Source organism: Lynx rufus, unplaced genomic scaffold (assembly GCF_022079265.1).
Source record: "Lynx rufus isolate CCGP_SWC_20201006 ecotype Redwood Valley unplaced genomic scaffold, mLynRuf1.p SCAF_6, whole genome shotgun sequence".
In the NCBI taxonomy this organism is placed as follows: Eukaryota; Metazoa; Chordata; class Mammalia; order Carnivora; family Felidae; genus Lynx; species Lynx rufus.
Window position 1 is genome coordinate 111,430,574 of NW_025814878.1, and position 20,584 is coordinate 111,451,157.

The 20,584-nt window shown below is 47.2% G+C and overlaps 1 protein-coding gene across 4 annotated transcripts in view; it reads right to left on the minus strand.

Annotated features, from left to right (window-relative positions):
- Window positions 1–8,955: 8,955 nt before the first annotated feature.
- The window catches only part of BRPF3 (bromodomain and PHD finger containing 3), a 34,014-nt gene continuing 22,385 nt past the window's right edge, over window positions 8,956–20,584 (minus strand). For 3 of the 4 annotated variants that reach the window (XM_047101438.1, XM_047101437.1, XM_047101436.1), the window contains 4 exons: window positions 19,337–19,434; window positions 16,327–16,424; window positions 12,539–12,693; window positions 8,956–11,280 (listed from right to left, as the gene is read on the minus strand). In XM_047101438.1, the coding sequence (XP_046957394.1) occupies window positions 11,097–11,280; window positions 12,539–12,693; window positions 16,327–16,424; window positions 19,337–19,434 (535 nt within the window). In that variant the 3' untranslated portion in view covers window positions 8,956–11,096. Of the gene's footprint in view, window positions 11,281–12,538; window positions 12,694–16,326; window positions 16,425–19,336; window positions 19,435–20,584 lie in introns of those variants that run through there. The other variant, XR_006966073.1, reaches the window with a different exon arrangement.

The window sequence follows — 20,584 nt, forward strand, 5'->3', positions numbered from 1 at the left end:
TTCTACAAAGAAGTGAGCTTCAGGGACATGGGGGTTTGTTCAGGGTATCATAGCTGATGGGTGTTGGATTGGAATCCATCCTAGCCCCTCTGGTTGTTTCTGTGTATGTGCTGCCCCGACCCCTTTGAGACTAAATACTCTCTTAGTTTCTATTCTTCTCCATCAGGGCCGAGCAAAGTCCAGCCCGTCAAGGAATACTAATTCTGAGACAGGGATGGTCATAAGAAGGAGATGCTGGGGCAGGGACTGTCCCTGAGTAATCTCTCTGGTGGTGGGGGTGGCAGTGTAGACGCCAACAAGATGGTTCTGGGTTGGTGCAGAGGGAAGGACGGGGCGTGGGGGGTGGGGCGGGGGAAGATGAACATCATCATCTGAGGAAAAAGACAGTGCAATGAAACAAGACAGGGCATATACGGCTCCCACCTTGGGGAACTCAGGGAATGAAGGGAATTTTCTGGAAATAGGCACAGTGCCAGAGGTGAGCAAAAACGGTCTTCCATTTTCATCTAAACATTTCAGGACGTTCCTGTGTAAGAAAAATACACAGACTCCTCCACGAACAGATAACACTTTACCACCAACATACACCTATTCATTGCGGAATTGTCTGGGAAACACTGGGGCCAACTCCGTGTGTCTCAATAAGGAATTGGTCAAATCAGTCAGATTTTCATCTGATAGGTCACTCTCCAGCCCAAGAAAGGAGGAAGAAGTTCTCATTGCTCTGATATGGAACAATCACCAAAATATATTTTAAATAAAAAATGCGATGTGCATAATCAGGAAAAGAAATCTTTTTAAGTTTGTTTATTTATCTTGAGAGAGAGAGAGAGAAAGAGGAGGAGGGGGGGCAGAGAGAGAAGGAAAGAGAATCCCAAGCAAGCTCTGTTGCTGTCAGTGAAGAACCCTGCATGGGCCTCGATCTCACCAACCGGAAGATCACGACCTGAGCCAAAATCGAGAGTTGGGTGCTTAACCGACTGAGCCACCCAGGTGCCCCAGGGAAATAAAATTTTAAAGCATGCTGAGTGATAATTTTACACGTTATCAGTCTGGAAATTTTTCAAAACTGTTAATTCCAAGTGTTGGCGGGGAAGTGGGGCAAAGGGAATTCTTAAGCATGTTGGCAAGTGTGTGAATTGATACAACCACTCTGGAAGACAGCTTGGCATTATCTACTGAAGTTGACAAGGTGCAGTCCCTAGGATCCTGCAAATTGCCCAAGGAAGATCTGTACCCAAGTCCCCAGCAAAGTCCCCAAACATACACACCAAAAAAGAAACAATAAACAACATTCACACCAGTACTGTTCCTAGAAGCAAAAAATTGGAAGCAACCCAAATGTCTTAAATAGTACAATGAAAACTTAATGCCGTTATCTGAACACAATGGAATTCATACAGAGTGAAAATGAACCGGCTTGCAGGGGCACCTGGGTGGGCTCAGTCGGTTAAGCGTCCAACTTCAGCTCGGGTGACAATCTCACGGTTCGTGGGTTCGAGCCCCGTGTCAGGCTCTGTGCTGACAGGTCAGAGTCTGGAGCCAGCTTTGGATTCTGCGTCTCCTTCTCTCTCTGCCCCTCCCCTATTCACACTGTCTCTCTCTCTCTCTCTCTCAAAAAAAAATGAATAAACATTAAAAAAATTTTTAAGATTTTTTTTTCTTTTTTTCAACGTTTTTTTTTTTATTTTTTTTTATTTTTGGGACAGAGAGAGACAGAGCATGAACGGGGGAGGGGCAGAGAGAGAGGGAGACACAGAATCGGAAACAGGCTCCAGGCTCTGAGCCATCAGCCCAGAGCCCGACGCGGGGCTCGAACTCACGGACCGCGAGATCGTGACCTGGCTGAAGTCGGACGCTTAACCGACTGCGCCACCCAGGCGCCCCTAAGATTTTTTTTTTAAACATTTATTTATTTTTGAGACAGAGAGAGACAGAGCATGAACGGGGGAGGGGCAGAGAGAGAGGGAGACACAGAATCTGAAGCAGGCTCCAGGCTCTGAGCTGTCAGCACAGAGCCCGATGCGGGGCTCGAACTCACGGAGCGCGAGATCGTGACCTGAGCTGAAGTCGGACGCTTAACCGACTGAGCCACCCAGGTGCCCCCCCAAAATTTTTAGAAATGAAGAAAATGAACCAACAGCCATGCATATCAGTATAACTGAATCTCAGGATCATAGTCATGGATGGTATCAAAGCAAGTTGTGTAAGGCTGCATGCAATATACTTCCTTCTCTTCAAAATCAAAAAGGTGAGTCACTACACAATATTTATCGTGTGCTGGAGTGCCTGGGTGGCTCAGTCAGTCGAGCATCCGACCCTTGATTTCAGCTTGGGTCATGGGTTGTGGGATCACACCCCAAGTTGGGCTCCATGCTCAGCTTAAGATTCTCTCCCTCTCTCTCTTCTCCCCTGCTCACTCTCTCTCTCTCTCTCAAGAAAAAAAAATTAAATGAATGAACACATAAACAAACAAATAAACAGTGTGCTGATTTAAACATATGGCAGGACTATAAAGGAAAAAAAAGGGCATGACAAGTATAACATGCAGAGTAGTATTTGGGGAAAGAGAAGGCGGGGTGGGAATGGCCACAGAGATGTTAGAAGTTCTGCTTCTTTGTCTAGGACAGGTGGCAGTTACCAGGTGGCTTATCGTGCGGTGGATTTTTATATTTATATATTATTGTATAACTGCTATTTTTGCATCTGCTCAATATTAAATAAAAAAAAAATTTTTTTTAAAACAAGGCCTAGGCCAGGGGCGCCTGGGTGGCTCAGTCGGTTAAGTGTCCGACTTCGGCTCAGGTCATGATCTTGAGGTCCGTGAGCTCGAGCCCCGCGTTGGGCTCTGTGCTGACAGCTCAGAGCCTGGAGCCTGCTTCAGATTCTGTGTCTCCCTCTCTCTCTGACCCTCCCCCCGTTCATGCTGTCTCTCCCTGTCTCAAAAATAAATAAACGTTAAAAAAAAAAAATTAAAAAAAAAACAAGGCCTAGGCCAGTGTGAACAGTTTGCTCCCGTTTGTATAACAAAGGGACCCACACCAGCACGTGCACGTACAAGGGTATTAATGTTTGTCTGGAAAGTTCCACAAGCAACTGGCAAAACTGGTTGCCTCTGGCAGGGGAACTGGGAGACTGGGGACAAGGAATGACAAACTTCCTTGGATTTTTAAAATTTTGAATCACATAAACGGGGCGCCTAGGTGGCTCAGTCGGTTGAGCGTCTGGCTTCGGCTCAGGTCACGATCTCACGGTTCATGAGTTCGGGCCCCACGTTGGGCTCTGCGCTGACAGCTCAGAGCCTGGAGCCTGCTTCGGATTCTGAGTCTCCCTCTCTCTCTGCCCCTCCCCCACTTGCCCTCTGTCTCTCTCTGCCTCTCAAAAATAGAAAAAGAATTAAACTTTTTAAAAAAATTTTGAATCACATAAACCAACTTAAATTAAACGTAATAAAATTTGAGGGGTACCTGGGTGGCTCAGTTGGTTGAGCATCTGGCTCCTGGTTTTGGCTCAGGTCGTGATCTCACGGTTCATGGGTTCGAGCCCCACGTGGGATTCTCTCTCTCTCAAAATAAATAGATAAGCTTTAAAAAAAATTTGAAGACAGAGAAACGGGGTGGGGGCCCGTGGGAGGGAAAAGGAGGGTGTGAGGGAAGGAGGAGGGATGGAGCAGGAGGAACACTGGCCAGACTCTGGGTGCCAAAACTTCCTGTGTGCCCAGGGTCACACGTGGAGCCAGAAACCCCTCGGACGGGCCAGGGGGGCCTGTGTCCTCATCCCACAGCTCAGGCCTAGAACCAGATCACTGTCTTGCCCCTAAGGACAGAGCCACCTTCCGACAGTTGCCCAAGTCAATTCTGGCTCTGCAATCTTTTGTCTCCAAACAAGGTGTCCTCAGGTCTCTTTCCCTGACCCTGCCGTCTTAGCTCAGCCCTTCTCCCCACCGGTGATTTGAGCAATTCCTTTGGAGTCGCTTCAGGGTCTTCTGAGCCTTCATCCTCGATGACTCTGAAATGTGCTTCTGCGTCTCGAAGGACAGTTAACAGCAAGCACATGGGCTCTCTTCACCCCCATTCTGATCCTCCCCTCAAGGGCATCAAAACGGGCTCGCACCTCCTTCATTCACACGATACCAGTTCAGTCCCTGGAGGCTTGGGTCTATAAGAGAGGGGAGGGGGCCCGAGGCTGGGCTCAGTCCCCCCAGCCCAGTAGCCAGGGATGAGGAGAGGGCCAGGGAGGGTTGTGTTACTCTGAACTTAGAGGTGCCTTATTTCACAAAGAGCCGGTGCAGGCATCTGTGTGGCACTGAGACGTGGGTTCCCTGATGGAAAAGGACCTAGCAAAGTAGGGCTGTACAGCAGGGGACAAGCCCGGCTGTATAGTGGAACTCAGGGAGCCTGTCAACAAACCCCTCCAGGGCCAAGCCACGGGCTGACGGTGCTAAGTGTCGGCCAGGGTGTGGAGCAGCTGGACCCCCCGCACACTGCTGTGGGAGAGCAGCCAATGGAAACTGGGAGAAACTCCTAAGGCTTAACACATAAACTTTCAGCTAGAGCTAAATGCTTAAAGCTAAACCCCGTGACCTAGCACTCCTGGGGATAGTCTGAGGAGAAATGGGCACTGTGTCTACAAAACGTCATGTACAAGAATGTTCACAACAGTGTTATTCGTGAGAGCCCCAAACCGGAAACAACCCAAGACCAGCAGGAGGGCGGACAAATTGTACAATGGAATACTCTTCAAAGCAAACTACAGCAACATGCAAAACAAGGATGGAGTTCAGAGGCATAACGTTGAATTAAAGACGCCAGACTCAAGGGGCGCCTGGGTGGCTTAGTCGGTTGAGCGTCTGACTTTGGCTCAGGTCATGATCTCGCGGTTCGTGAGTTGGAGCCCCCTCACTGCCGTCAGCGCAGAGCCTGCTTTGGGTCTTCTGTCCCCCTCTCTCTCTGCCTCTCCCCTGCTCGCACTCTCTCTCTAAAAAATAAATAATAAAAGTTAAAAAAAAAAAAAAGCTAGACTCAAAAGATCACAAACTGTGTGTGTCCATCATATGAAGTTCAAGAACAGGCAACACTAATCTATGGCCATAGAAGTCTGGACAGTAGTTACCCCCTTAGAGAAGGGGGATATTGACTGGGAAGGAATGGGAGGAACTTTCTGGGGCACTGGAAGTGTTCTGGACTTTAATTTGGGTGGTGGTTTCATGGATAGATACACATGTAAAAATTCATGGAGATTAAACTTAAGGTTTGTAAGGTTTGTAACTGTCATATGTAAAGTTATATGTAAAACAACAATAAAATTCAAGGTCTAAAGTTCCACTGCTCCTCAACACAGGGTCTTGCCCTCAACACAGTGTTGTGTGTACCTTGGAGTGATCTCGTAGGCCAGGTGCTGGTGGCTGTACCTGAAGCACAGAGTGGGAACTTCTCAAACTAGAGAAGAAAGTATATGGCCATTGGGCGGTGGGGGGGGGGGGAGGGGTGTCTCCTTATTTGAAGATGTTTGAACACAGGGCAGAATTTGGTCTAGGACTTATTTCCATGGAAAGGCACACCCAATAGCAAATTTCTTGGGATAAAGGTATATAACTCCCATTCAATTTCAACTGCTGGAGGCTGCCACTATGTTAGCAAAACAAAAGGGAAAAACAAAAACAAAAACAAAAACAGCCAATAGTTGGCTTGGGCCAGTTCATGATACACAAAGGAAGAAAAAGGCAGGAGAGGTGTTGGGCCTCGTGTTCCGATCATGCCAAGACCTTCTGCACAGACGTCAGAACCCACACCCTCTTGGGGAGGCCAATTTCTCAGCTACCCAGTATAAGAAACTGCAATACATGCTTTACTTAGAAAACACAAGAGACTATAAGGACTTACATTAAAGTGGTTGGAAATGGTTATTTCTGGGTAGTTCGAATAATCTTTCTTCTCCTTTGCACTTAAAAAAAAAAAATCCCAAATGAGGTAGCAAACAACACATTTTATAATCTTCCTGCCAGCTCAGATAAAATCCCCTGGGGGATCTTTCTAGACTGTGAAGCCAGGGGAGAAGAAGCCCTCCCCCGGGGCCCCGTGCATCTTGCACTCTCGCCCATCAGGAGCCAACAGTGTCGCATTGCCAATACTGCCTCTTTGTCCCCCAAAGGAGCCTATGCAAAGCTGGAAGGAAGAGGAAGGAATTCACACACTGCCACAGGAGAAAGCAGTTAGACTCAATTCAGCCACTTCCAACCCCGGGGCCAGGCAAAGGACACAATGTTCTTTGGAAGACAACAACCCTTCTGAAATCTGGGGACGATTAGATTTTTCTACTCCGCGTAGCCGGAGTCTTGGCCCTCTCAAAAATATTAAAACTGTTGGAGTGCCTGGATGGGTCAGTCGGTTGAGCGTCTGACTTCAGCTCAGGTCATGATCTTGCGGTTCGGGAGTTCGAGCCCCACACTGGGCTCACTGTTGTCAGCCTGTTAGCGCAGAGCCCGCTTCGGATCCTCTGTCTTTCCCCCGCCCCTCCCCCACTTGTGCTCTCCCCAAAATAAATACATATTTTTAAAAAAACAAAAAGAATATTAAAATGGTGGAAAACACACACACGCACATCTTTTCCTTCCATCCCTAGAGCCCTCTGCTACCCTTGAAGGGAAAAGGCAAGCAGAAGGGCACCCCCAAGTGCCTGGGGGGTGTGGAGGGGCCTGCAGACACAGGGGTAGTCAAGGCCTCACCCTCTATCTCCCCCAGAGCCTGGCAGTCTGATCACTCACCCCTCTCCCCTCAAGAGTCAAAGCTCACAGCCTTAGTCAGGCGGGGAGAGTCCATCTGGAAGGCAAATTCACACTCAAGTGTTAATGACAATATATTAAAGGAAGTGGCCAAGCTGACAGGGTTAAGCAAATGTTTTTAATTATATTTTAAAACTCATTAGGAAAACGGGATTTTGTATTCCTACTCAATACCCCCACATGCTCCAGTATCATAATATTTTAGACTTGGGTCCATGACTTTTAATCACAGGATTGATCAGATTCATTAAGGACACTTCTCACCTTGAGGGCTCTGAATACACGGGCTGGTGGAGAGTAGAAAGTGCTGGTTTCTGGGTTCTTTCTGGTCCAGCGCTGCCTTTTCCTGCTCTGTGAGGCTGAGTGCATGTGACCTGCCTCTTTCTGTGAAATGAGGGGTGAGTGGGTCTAGCTGATCCCTAGGGCTTGACTGCCTCTGTGTGAGGCCCTCCCCAGGGAGCAGACCCCTCTGAAGGCACTGTTTTCCTCTTTTCTTCCCCAATCCCAGCCTCCAAATATAAGGGGCTTTCCTCAGGTCTGTCCTTTCCCTCCTTGGCCCTTGTCCTAACTGCCCTGGCGTGCTCCCGTGCCTCCACATTTCTGTCATCTGCTCCTACCTTCCTCTTGAACTGCCCAGTCCCATCTGCTTGCTGGGTTTTTTTCTCAGATATCCTGCAGGCAACACAAGCTCCTCAAAACTTAGCTCTCCTTCCTCCCCTTCAAACTCACTGCTGATGCCTCCGGCCATGCGGCAACCTTGTCTTCACACTTCTGCTTTTGGCCTCTGACAACTCGTTCATTAGTTGCCAAGTTCTGGTCCTGTCCCTTCCCCAATCAAATGCTTCCACGGATGCTACTTACCATGCCTCGCCCTGGCCTCAGGGTCCTCTGTTAAGTCAGGGCTCATAGGATGAGCTTTTTCACATCTTTCTAAATATTGCCTTTGTAGTTCAGAATACAAATTTACAAAGAGGGATTTTCAATCCCATTTTTTTAAGGCTCGAATTAATTGCTTTATTCTTCTGAAAGCTTTTGTGATTCAACCAAACATGAGTTTGGTTGGAGGAGTCTCCCAAACTCCTCCCCTCGGGGGGAGCTCCACACCCGCCACGTTCAGAGTTGCCCTGACAGGTCTCATGAATCAGGTTGTGAGCATCTTGTGGGCCAGAGGGGCGCATCTCCACACCCACAACGCGCAATTCAAGAGTTATCAGCACACTAGAGGTACCCTGTCAACGTTATACCAAACTGAGCCCTTTTACCCCCTAGCAACTTCAAAGACAAGAATTTTGAAGGAGCTTGTGGAGGTGATCAGGAGACCCTTATCCTTCAGTCACACGGCTGTGAGATGTAACTCACAGCCAAGCACACGAGCCAGGCAGGAGCAGAGATAGGACAGGGGAGGGGATGGGGAAAAGCTATCCCAAGGCCCAGTGACCAAGTATTGAGTCCCTGGGAACTCTCTCTACTCTTTAAGATGCCCCTCTCCAGAAATGCTGGAACCATAGCTGGTGAGAGGGGAGCTGGTACAGAACAGGCCAGCACAGCCTTGAAATGCCGTGGAGCCCACAAGAAACCCCCCGCCCAGATCCTTGTCCCAGGATTCTGCCACCATGTCTTGGCCAGATGTCCTGGGACAAGCCTGTTGATCGTGCTGGTCTGTTTTCTCATCTGCAAAATGAAGACCAGGTAGGCGCCAGGATCCCTTCCAATTCCAAAAGGAGCGAGGCCCATGTTAACGCCTGTGTGTCCCAGCTACCTACCTACAGAATGGGGACAGCAATAATTACAAAGGAGGCGTGGGCACCCTCGAGTCTCAAATTCAGCAAGCTGGGTAAACAGGTGCCAGACACAAGGGGCTACTTCTCCAACTGCATGAGGAACAGATGCTCCCAAAGGAACAGGGCCACAGGAAATCTGAGGCATAAGAAGACAGGCTGGACCTTCTACGGGACCCAGAGGGTGGTGCTGTTTGGGAGAGGAAAACGTCAGAGCCCATCTTCACACCCCTCCCGGGCGTCCAAGAGATGGACAGAGCCCTTTCCAGCTGGCAGTCTGCAATGGCTAGACAACCCATCCTGAATGGCTCCTGCCTTTTGAGGTGGGGGTGGGCTACGGGAATTTGGAAGAGAAGCGCATGCCCCCACTGATGACACCAAACACAGCACAGCAACTGCTGCCCATTAGAACATTTATTTCTCAGAGAGAAAATAAGTTTCAGACAGTCATATTATAGTAGGTAAAATTAACTTTTGTATTCTTTACAAGCATAGATTTTTCTCTGTTTATTACCTCTCTTATACCATCTGTTATAAACAATTCTAGAAAGCAAATAAAGTCACTTTCTACAATAAATAGAGCATCGTGTGCTTCACAGCAGACGCGACTGAGACACGTAGGCCCCATGCCACAGCAGGATCTGAGCCGCTTCCCGTTCTAAAAGAGCAGTTTTAAAGATGAGACTCAGAAAGAGACTGAAAGAGTCAAGGAGATTGAAAAAAAAAGAGAGACTAGAAAGAGAAAGTGTTGGGGGGAAGAGACACAGAGAGAGAGAGAGAGAGAGAGAGAGAGCCCCGAGATCTTACAACACAGGTTGAGACAAAGGTCACAGAGTCCACAGCTGACCGACTACCTGGGGAGAGGGGGACGCATTGGCTCCTTTAAATAAACCACACTGTGTGCATTTAAAATACTCAGCCACACAATGGAGGACTCCAGTAATGGAAACTATAGGCCTGAATAATTTAGAACAGTATTTTACAATTATATACACCATGTCCTTCCCTAGCCATATGCTGTATTGTATTTTTATTATTGTACAAAATCCAAAACCCCATCCTTTATGTTATAGAGAGTTTTGTTGGTTCCCTTTTAAACTCTGGCTCGTGTCCCAAATGTATAAGAAGTTGTGGTGGTTGGTTGGTTGTATTTTTAAAAAGTCGAGTGTGTAAAAATGGCAGTGATCTCCCCAGTGACTTTTTTTTTTTGTCCAAAACTCCCCTATGAAAAATTTAAAACAATTAAAAAGAACGTCAGGTTAAAAATCAACATGGCGATCAGTGGCCTGCAACCTGGCCCTGCGGCTTTGGTGCTTAAGAGGTGAAAAGAAACATCCAGAGAACAGACTCAAAGCCTCTGAAAGTTGTGTTGGTTTGTCAGTCAGCATTTCCCATTTCACAGTTTTTTTCCTTCCGTTTTTGAGAAGGTGAAGGTGGGGAGGGGGTTGAAAGGTGGAGAGGGAAGGGGACAGAGGGCGTGAAATAAGTGTGGTGTCCCCCGGAGTTTGGGAGTGGGAGCAGCAGAGGCTGGGCTGGGCAGAGCGCAGGCAGGGAGGTGCTGGACCGCAGGCACCACCGTCCATGGTGGTGGAGAGGGAGGCCCACAGAGAGAGGACAGCAGGGGTGAGGAGCAGACCCAGCTGAAGAGCACAGCTTCAGTCAACACCCCTCAACATCCAAGTGGACAGACGGACACTCCCACAACCAGCCTGGTCTGACAGGAGCCCGTCAAGCCTCGGCCCGCCTCTCAGCAAGACAGGGAGGGGGCAAGCTTTCACAGCCTGGCCTCAGCTGTGTGTCTGCAGCAGATGGGGAAGGGGTGTGTGTGCTGGTGGAGGGGTCACCCGAGTGGTAGGCTGGCCTCTGTCCTGGGCCCTAAGGAGCCAGGTGGAGGGACCCACCTAGCATAGCAGCTGGCCTCAAAGGGAATGAGACATAAAAAGAAAAAGACCAGTTTGGTGATGGTTTCTGTTTGGCACAAAAGAAAGGAAAGGAACATGGGAAAAGAGAGACGGCACTGGTGCAGAAGATGGGACAGGGAAGAGGTATGAGAATGGGTGACAGAGGGGAGAGAGGGTGAGCTCCGTGAGCTTCTCCGCGGGACTCCCATGTATCCACAGCACCTCTGGGGTCAATGTCAGAGCCTCGCTTGCCCTGAGGTGTAGTTAGCTGGGAGTGGGAAGGAGCGGGCCAGGCACACCTTTGAGAAAGAGCCTAGGACCTCTTGCCTTCTGGGCTCAGGTCCATCTCCTCGGCCGGGCCCAAGCCTCACAGCTATTTCTACTTCTAACAGGTTCTTCAGTGGACTAGCCCCCCCGAGCGAGCTCAGGTGGGAGTTTTTGGCACACAGCAGGCCCACCAGGGGAACCATACAGTTGGTCAAAAATGGGGCCTTGCCCATGGGGAGGACACGGCCCAGTCCCTGGCCTGCCATGGAAGGGGGAAGCTGCCGGCCATATGACTGGCTGGGGCAGGAAGGGGCCTCTGTGCTGCATGGGACAGAGGCAGGGCAGGCAGACACAAGCCAGGACCCACCCTTACAGGTAGCTGGAGGTGACAAAGGAGTGGGGCCCCCGGACCCGGCTCAAGTGGATCATTGCACGGTCGTAGGCCACTTGCACCGACTTTCGGATGCTGGTCTTGCGGCCTTCCAGCATCTTGAGCTTGTCCACGGTGTCTTCCACACCCAGGGGTAGCACTTTGTCCCTTGGAAGCCACTGCCTAAAATACAAGCACAGTAAGAAGCCTGGGCTGAGGTGGGTGGCATGAAGGGGCTCCTCTAGGCCCATCTGCCCAGGACAAGCAAAGCCAGGGGGAGGGGACAGGGCAGGAGGAGACAGACTGGGACACCCCAGGCAGGAGGCCACCAAGGGACCTTTTTTGCAGCCAGGCCCTTCCCTGAGCCTCAGGGCACTCACTCTGCTTTAGAGGGCTGTTAGGACCCAGGAGCTAAGAAAGACCCATATTAGGGCTAGCTCTCGCCTTGGGGCATCAGGGAGCTATGGCTCGGAAGTGGGGCTGATGCCAGGAACCAGTGATTCCTGATGGGGCCTGCACCAGGTGTGTTTTTCTAAAGATCGCCAGTTGAATCTAACGTGTGGCTAAAAGCTAGCCTTTGGAGCCAGATCTTGGCTTGTATCCCAGGTCTGGCAATGGGGTCTTTGCTTTCTGAGCCTCAGTTTCCTCATCTGCAAAATGGATTGGGAGAGGACTGATGAAGATTTAATGAGGATTAAATAAGGTTATGTATGTAAATCGATTTGCATCAGGGCACGGAGTAAACAATAAGTGATAGCTATTATTTTTACTTGTTAGTCCTACCTCCTCATTCTATAAAAGCAGAAGTGAAAGAACTCTAAGAGAAACCTTAAAGGGCAAGCAAGCCCTTTGTAGTGGACCCCACACTGCCCCAAACCACCCTCCACCCCATCCCCCCACCTGAGGACTAAGACGTGCACTCCCACAGCCACTGGGAGCGTTGGCTGCTGACTAGCTCTCAGCTGAGTCCTCTTCAGGAATCACCCGCCACCAAGGGAGTTACCTGGACCAAGGTGACCCCCTTCCCAGGGGCAGCCAGCATTCAGTGACTAGCTGCCATGGGAGGACATGCCCACGCACAGCCCCAATTCTGGACATCATTAACAAGCCTCCCAGCTCCGGAGCTCCCCTTAGGATCAGCTGAGGCCTCTATACCAAGTGTTCAACATGTTCCTCCACCCAGCACTGCACCCTTCATCCCCACAGCTCTCCTCAATAAGCCTCCTGATAGAAATATCCATCTCAGAATGTTTCCCAGGGAATCTGACCGGCCACACTCCTCAATAACTATTAATGTGGCTGGGGCAGGCCAGCTGCTGGTAATGCCTCATCTTGTCTGGATGGAGGCAGGTTAACTGAGCCCACAGCCCCTCTGTGTACTGCATGGCAGGCCCCTTAGCCCTCATCCTGGCCCAACCTCCAGGTGGTAGTACCCACTCACCAGGTGCGCTTGTTGTCAAAGAAGAGGACAAGGAAGAGCTTCTCTCCAGCCTCGGCCTGTTTCTGCTCTCCCAGCTTCAGCACATCCAGAGGGGGGACAGGGATGGGAACACCATTGTGCAGGAGGCCCTCCCGGGGCATCTTGGGATCGATGATCTAGAGACAGGAAAGGAGACGGCACTCAGATGGGGTGGATGGGGTGAGCAGGGCATGCTGCCCCAGGACTACCTACTGAACCACCCCCCAAGTTATGCAGGGCCTTGGCCAGGCCCACAACCAAGTGATGAAGGGGGCTGACCTCTTGTGACCCTCAGGACCCCAAAATGGAAATCTTGACTGTTTTCCCAGTTCATTGGCCAAATCCTTCAGCCCTGCTCAATCAGGTCTTCCAATGAGGGAGCTTGTGCCATGAACCCCTGTGGCCCAAGTGGAAACAGAAGAAATGTGAATCCAGTATGGGAGATATCAGAATTGAGGGTGTATCTATGATGTCCAGGCCAGACTGGCAAATTCCACCTTCCTAACATCCCTTAGGGGAAGGGAATGGAGGCCAGGAGGCCATTTCTTCCTGTCAATTTTTCCTTTAAAACCTTTGCAATTCACTTCAAAGGCTCAGGGACTTTCCTAAACAACATGACTATAAAGGAGGTTCTGCATCAGCAGCAGGGCCCATCACCTTGGTTCTACCTAACAGAGCCCCTGGTTACCCACTACCTTCCTGTCTGACCATAATCTTCCTGCTGTGTGGACTAGGTACCTTTGTGGGCACCTCCATCTAAGATCAGAAAGCTTTTAGACTGAACTCGAAGGGTTGCTGGAGAGGGGTAAATGAACGATGTGGCTGGAAAGAAGGACCACTGGAGGAATTAATGCTCAAGGCTGCAAGCTCTACAGGGCAGGGGCTCAGAAAAATGCCTGGTGGCATCAACACAACAGTGACCTCTAGCTCTATGAAGCACTGACAGAGTGACTGAAGATCCTAGTTATTCACACGTCATCCATCATCTTATTTCACCTTCTTGCCGATGCTGAGAAGTCTGCTGACAGGTATCACCCGACAGAGGAAAGCCCCGAGCACAGGAGCATGTAGCTGGCTGTGGCCGTGGTGGCTTAAACTTCTGCTGCCTACTGCCCTACACAGCCCTCATTTCCAAAGCAGTGAGTTGATAATCTATGTGTGTTGAGGCCAGAGAGACTTGGAAACTTACTGAGGAAGCAGCTTTCTCCAGAGATGGAACAATCTTAATTTCTATACTCTGTCCCAGGGGGCCTGTTCTCATAATAAACTGCTCTCGCTGTTTACCTTTGGGTGTCTGCCAGCTTCCCTACTTCCCTTCCTAGATAAGCAGCTAAAAGCAGGTGCTCTGGTTAAGAGTTTTAAGGAAGAACCATCCCTACCCTGTTCGAGCTGTGTAATTTGGTCAAAACTCTCCCAGCTTGTATGTTCCCCCTGGGATTAAAGCTAAGGGTCCTAATGAGAACCACCATACAAACCCTCCTGAGCTTCCTCGATTATTGAACAAGATTATTGAACAAGATAGTGGGGCCACTCTGGTATGTTTCCTCGACAGCCATGCTGGTTCCTGCCTTGGAACATGGGGCAGATTGTGAAAAATGTACCCCCCACCCCCTGCCACCAAGGGCAGAAGCAAGGAGAGCTCTCCTCCCTTTCTAAAGAAGATAGATGCAAATATGTCTCAAAATAATAAATAATGGACCATTCACTCAAATGTTATGTGGATGTAAAACAATGTGGCTTATGAAATATTTTAACACATTATATAATGAAGGCATATATACATACTATTATTATAGCTGTAATACATAAACAAATAGAAGAAACAATACAAAACGCTTATAGCTGACTTGCTAGAATGATGGGGTTTGTTGCTTTTCTCTATTTTTTCCCAAACTTCTATAATACAGATAACATTATTTTATGAGAAAAAACAATTTTAAACAAGAGCCAAAAAAATTTTTTTTAAATGTATATTCATTATGGACACGAGTCATATTTAACACAGGAGAACAACTGGGAGAGCATAAACCAAAATAAAAACACAGCTTGCATTCAGGTGGTAGGTTTTTTCAGGTGGTGGCTGAATTTATTTACTCATTAAAGAAAATGTATGATTAAGAAGATAATTAAAAAGGGAAAAAAAAAGACTATTTTTAGACTTTTTTTTTTTTTGCACCATGGGACTTAAAATCACAAAACCAAAACTGTACAGCTTTAATCACTTCCTCAACAATTATGCTGGAAGTCTCACTGACAACAGGGCACACAGCCTTGTGAAGGCAGGCCCAAGGCCCAACCTCCTCAACTGCTGGATCACAGCATGGATTCCCCCTCCTGCCACTGCTGAAGAGGGAGTGAGGTAGGCAACATGGTTCCAATATGGCTCCTGCAAGTTGTATAACCTCTTACAGCTGTAGCTTCCTCACCAGTCCAAAAGGGTCACAGTTCCTGCCCTCTTGACTTTAAGGGGCTGCTATGAGACTTGAAAGACCCATTGATGTGAAAGAGCTAAGAGAAGCCCAGAACTCCTGTGTGCATGCAAGAGGTTGGCAGGGTAGTTCACAACCGTGGCTACAGATCATCTGAGAAGCTTTATAGAAAACATTCATACCTCGGCCTGGTGTCAGTCTAATTGCATAGTTCTGAAATGGGGCCTCAGTTATCTGTATTGTTTTAAAAATTCCCCCATGATTCTGGCATGCCCTAAAGGTTTAGAATCACTAGCTTCCAGTGCCAGATGGACATTACCTCCCCAATACAGAAAGAGCTCTAACAAATAACAATCAAGGTGGCAAAAATAGAATTTTTTAGCTACTGCTGATGGGAGTATAAATTGGAACTAACTTTCTAAAGGGCAACTTGGCAATGTGTATCAATTTTGCACAGACCTTGCTCCAAGAAGGCACGCCTAAGAATTCACTGTATGGAAATCATCATGATGTGCACAGAGTAAAGCTACAGTGATGTTTATTGCCAGCTATTAATCATAGTGAAAAATTCAAAACAATCTAAATGACCAAGAAGGGAATGGTTAAAATAAGGTACATGCATACAACTGAGGACAATGCAGTCATTAAAGTGATGTTGATGAAGAATGTTTAATGGCACAAGACATGCATGTTTATGGTATGCTGTTACGTGAAAGGGAGGTTACACAGAGTATGGGCTCGTACTTATGCATTAAAAAAAAAAAAAAAGAGTGCCTATATACACCAAGAGGTAATCTCTGAATAGATGAGACCATGGGTGATTTTGAACTTGGTGGCTCAGAACACAGGCTTTGACATCACACATTTTGAGCCTTGGGCTCAAATTCCAACCCTGCCATTTAATAGCTAGATGGCCACAGGGAACAGATAGATCCTCATTTTTCTTCCCCACAAAATGAGAAAAACCACATCTTCCTCAGTATTTCAAGAATTTAGCATGACAAATGTCTAATACAACACTTAAGCATTATAAGCAGCTTTAAAAATTCTCTGCGATGAGCATACTACTTTTATGCATAAGCAAATGAATAAATGCTATTAAATCCCTATGAGCCCTAGTCCCTGTCTTCACACTTTTACCCTATTTTAAGTGCTCTGAGCTGAAGACCTTGATGGTTTGACCCACCCAGGCTGGGCTAAAACCTCCCTCCCCTCGGCAGCTAAAAGCACCCTGATTCCCACCCCTCTGCTGGCTTGATCCAATCAGATAAGCTCCTGAGGCAAGATAGGGGCCAGAACAGCCCAGGGGAGGGAGGAGGGTGGTGTCTGGGGCAGACTCACCAAGGCGGGGTAGGAGGGATAGCCTCGGCACTTGGCCCACACCAGCTCCAGGGGCTCCAGGTCTCCGCGGTCTTCAAAGGGCATCAGGAGGCTTCTGCCTGGGGGTTGGGGAGGGGAGGAGACAGCACCCAAAGGGGACTTGGAATGGTGCCCAGGAGGCCTGCCTGTGGCCTCCATTTGACTGGGGCAACCCAAGAATGAGTCAGCAACATCCCCTCCACCCTTCCCCTTTCCTGCCCTTTCCTTAGTTCTTAGACTAGATCAGGGGTCGGCAAACTCATTCTGTAAAGGGCCAAACAGTAAATATTTTAGGTTTTGCAGTCCACATGGTCTCTGTTGCAACTACTCAACTCTATTGTTGCAGCATGAAAGCCGCGACAGGTACTCTATAGAGGAATGAGTATGGCTGTGTCCCCATAAAATTTTACTTTTAGATGCTGAAATTTGAATTTCATGTAATTTTCATGTGTTACAAAATATCATTCTTTTGATTTTCTTTTCAATCATTTGTAAGTAGAAACCATTTTTAGCTTGCAAGCCCTACAAAAACAAGCTAATATGTTAGTTTGCCGACCCCTGGACTAGAACACTAGAATGGTGTTCCCTAGAAAACTAGGACTGCTTTTATCACCAGGATCCCAGGAAGGACAACAATAACCCAGCTTGGCAAAGCCACAAACTGCTCTCTGGGCCTAAGTGGTGGGCCTCATGATAGAGGCTTCATGGAAAAAGATGCCTGGGACAGACATCCCAGTAAAACCCCTTGCTAAATGAGTTCTTTTCTGACAGGGCCACATCTGGCCATCCAGGTCACCTGGGTGCACGGCACGCAGCAGAGCCAAGCAGGTCTGCAAGCCCTTCACGTGACTGCTTTTCTCAGAACCTGACACTGGGTGTCCTGCCTAAAGCAGGCACCGCATCTCTCCAGCTTACTTTGTTCGCACACAATGCACTAGCATATGTGGATGGGTCCACTTCACAAATGCTCCTGAGCAGAAAGGAACCTCCCTTCCCCCTCCCCCGCCTATAAACCGAAAGCCCAAGGTGACCACACTCAACCAGGGAAAAGGGTCCAAATCCTGCACAGTGGAAATTGTGTTACTAAGGAAATACTACTATCCTCATTTATAAAACAAAACAAAACAAAACAAAACTACTACTAATAATGAGTTTTTTTGTTTTTTTTGTTTTTTTTTTTTTACCCATTGAGTCAACAGCAATAACAACCAAGAGATAAAATCCAATACTGAAGAGGCTGGCTGTGGGGAAACTGGTGCAATCATACACTGTTGGAAGAAATTGCAGACCAGTCTAATCCTCAAGAACATAATTTGGTGGCATGTCTCAAGAGCCATTAAAAAAAAAAAAAAGTATGAATCATCTGCTTCAGTAAATTCCTTCCCTGGGAATTATTCTAAGAAAAGTAACTTTAAAAACAAATAAAAGGATTTTTAACAAAAATATGCATTTACTACATTATGTATAATATTAAAAGTTGGAAATCACCAAAAATCTAACAATAAAAAAGTTAAGTAAATTGTAATGCATTGACTGGAAGACATATCGTTCCAATAGTATGAGTTAAATCAAGATTGTGTCAACACAAAAAAAAGTATGAGATAACATTGAAAAATGCAGAAAACGAAAAAGCGTGTGTTCTGGATTAACATTTTGTTAAAAACGTGCCTGAAATAAACAGAAGGCAACACAGAGAAATGAAGACAATTGTGTTAAGGTGATGATGGAATAGTAGAAGGTCGAAATTTTTAAGTTTCCCTTGGCATCATTTTATAAGTATGTGGTTTTTTAAAATAAGAGTAAAATGTCACTACCAGAATTCCAATGTTTGTGCCAATCCACTGCCAGTTTTGCACTAGATGCTGTACACTTTCATGTAGATAGGAGCCCCGCTTTCTGGGCACCAACAGTCAGACAACAATGAAACACGCAGGCATGCATTCATCAACACACATGTGAGAAAGAAACTGATGCTAAGGGAAAATAAAGCAGTTGGGAAAAGGAAAGTGGGGAAAGAAGCCCTGACGCCTGTGTTAGATGGGAGCTTCGAAGACCGGGCATCCAGGGTGCACAGCTCCCACAGGAGGGCTGCAGAGATGTACTTGGAGAACAGCCCACCCTGTACCCACTCCACCTGTGCACCAACCAGCCCTCTCCTATGGCCCTGCCTTGTCCTGTTCTTGAATCCCTTGGTCCAAAGAGACAAGACCCATGTACTTCCCTGTTTGGGTCAGCTAGAGTAGAATGTCTCATGAGGACAGGGCTGAAAGCACTGGATCACATGAACCTACACGGCAAGGTGTGAGATTCAGTGATAGAGGCTATCACTGATTACTCCAGCAAGGGCAGACTGGCAAGACCCATGGAAATGACAAATACACACTCCCTTCAAGTTTAGCAGCTCTGCTTCTCTATAGAAGTGTATGCTCTCCAGGGCTACAAAAGATCTATGTACAAGGTTGCTCACTGCAACATTGGTTATAACAAATACATGAAAACAGTCTAAATGTCCATCTGTAGTAGGCTGGCACTCCTAGATAATGGCACATTAGGCAGTCAATAAAAAGCACGGAAGGAGCTCCAAGATATATTATTAATTGAAAAAAGGCATGGTTTAGGAGAATACGTGTGTATTAGGCTTCTCTACCTATGCTCTTAAATATACACAAGTTTTGGCTTTTATGTATATAAATTACAAATAGAGAGACACAAAAGAAACTGCTAACAGTGGTTGTTCTAAGGAGGGGACCCTGGCTTTTCATTATGTACCCTTCTGTGTCTTTTTGATTTTTGTTATCATGGGCATATATTACTATTCAAATTTAAGATGAACTTAAAAAAAAAAAAAAGAGTATGAATGACCTGTGGGGGGGGGGCATCTCCTTGCCCAACGCCTGAGAGTTTGGAAGAATTAAGGGTTTGGCTGCAGCCCACAGAGCTGGTTCTTTGGAAGGCCTGGGCCCCCCAGATTCACCTGTACACCACTCCTCACCTGAGCTGCTGTAGTCAGAATCTCCATTTACACCTTCCAGGAAGGGTACACGAGATAGGGCTGGCTTCCCACGGCTGCGTTTGGGGGGCGTCAGACCACTGCATATAGAGCAAGAAGGCAGAGGGGGCGAAATGAGCCATTTCAATGACTAACATACCCATTCCTGCTCTCCTATCTCTGAGATGAGTGGAGCTGCAAAAACCGTTCAACAAGAGTGGTTTCTCACCTTCCCCTAACAACTCACACTAACCCATGACACCCTTCTGACCACAAAATTCCCATGAGGCTTTGAGAGACCATTTCATGCAGGTGGAGGGACTCCGGAAAGAGACGCCTGCCTCCCTGCCCAGGGACTTTGGACTTCATCCAGATGAAAGGTCACTCCAGGCACTTGTCAATCCTTCCAGGGTCTAAGCAGCCTAGCCATGAGGAGGGCCCATCTCACATGGATCAGAATTTTTTACCCTGTGGTTTCTACGGCTTCTTTAGAAACCAATTTATTTTTGAGGTACAAAAATTTGCCTCTTTCCCAAATTGTCTATAAAGGACACGTCTTACTCCTTAATTAGAAAAGACACTTTTTAATTTAAAAAAAAATCCACTTCTCACTTCCACTTTGTGTATGAAATTTTTCTTAGAGATGGACTTTTTTTTTTTTTTTTAATGAACAAGCAGAACAAGTTTTTCCATGTGGTTACTACAAAGAGGTAAAACAATATATAGATATATTTGACAAAGACTAGAAAGGTAATAAAGCAAAAATGAGGATGGTAATACCAGAGTAATGGTATAACTGGAACCCACCCAAGGATCTGTAGTTTTAAACAGCTCCCGAAGCAATTCTAATATACAACCATAGTTGGGAGCCTCTGGGCAAGAATGAAGTGGCTAGGGCCTTTTCCCATCCAAACTTTAAAAAATATCATTGCTATATAATTTTTCCACTAAAAAAAAAAAAATGCTTAAAAGGTGGGGAAACAATCTGCAGAAGAGTAGAAATGCTTAAGAAACCACTGGTGGGATAAGAGGAGGTTGGTGTTAGGACTGGTTGGGGAGTAGGGTACTCTTGTTCTCCTAAATCATACGGACTTTATCAGAGTCTTATTCAGAAAAACTTGTACAAACAGAACACAATGAATCATAATCCTTCAGTAACTGGCAGATTGGTAGTGTTTTTTTTCCTGCTATTCAAAATTAGGACCTGTTTGGGGAAAAAAAAAATTAACACCCAGTTTACATTTAGGATTC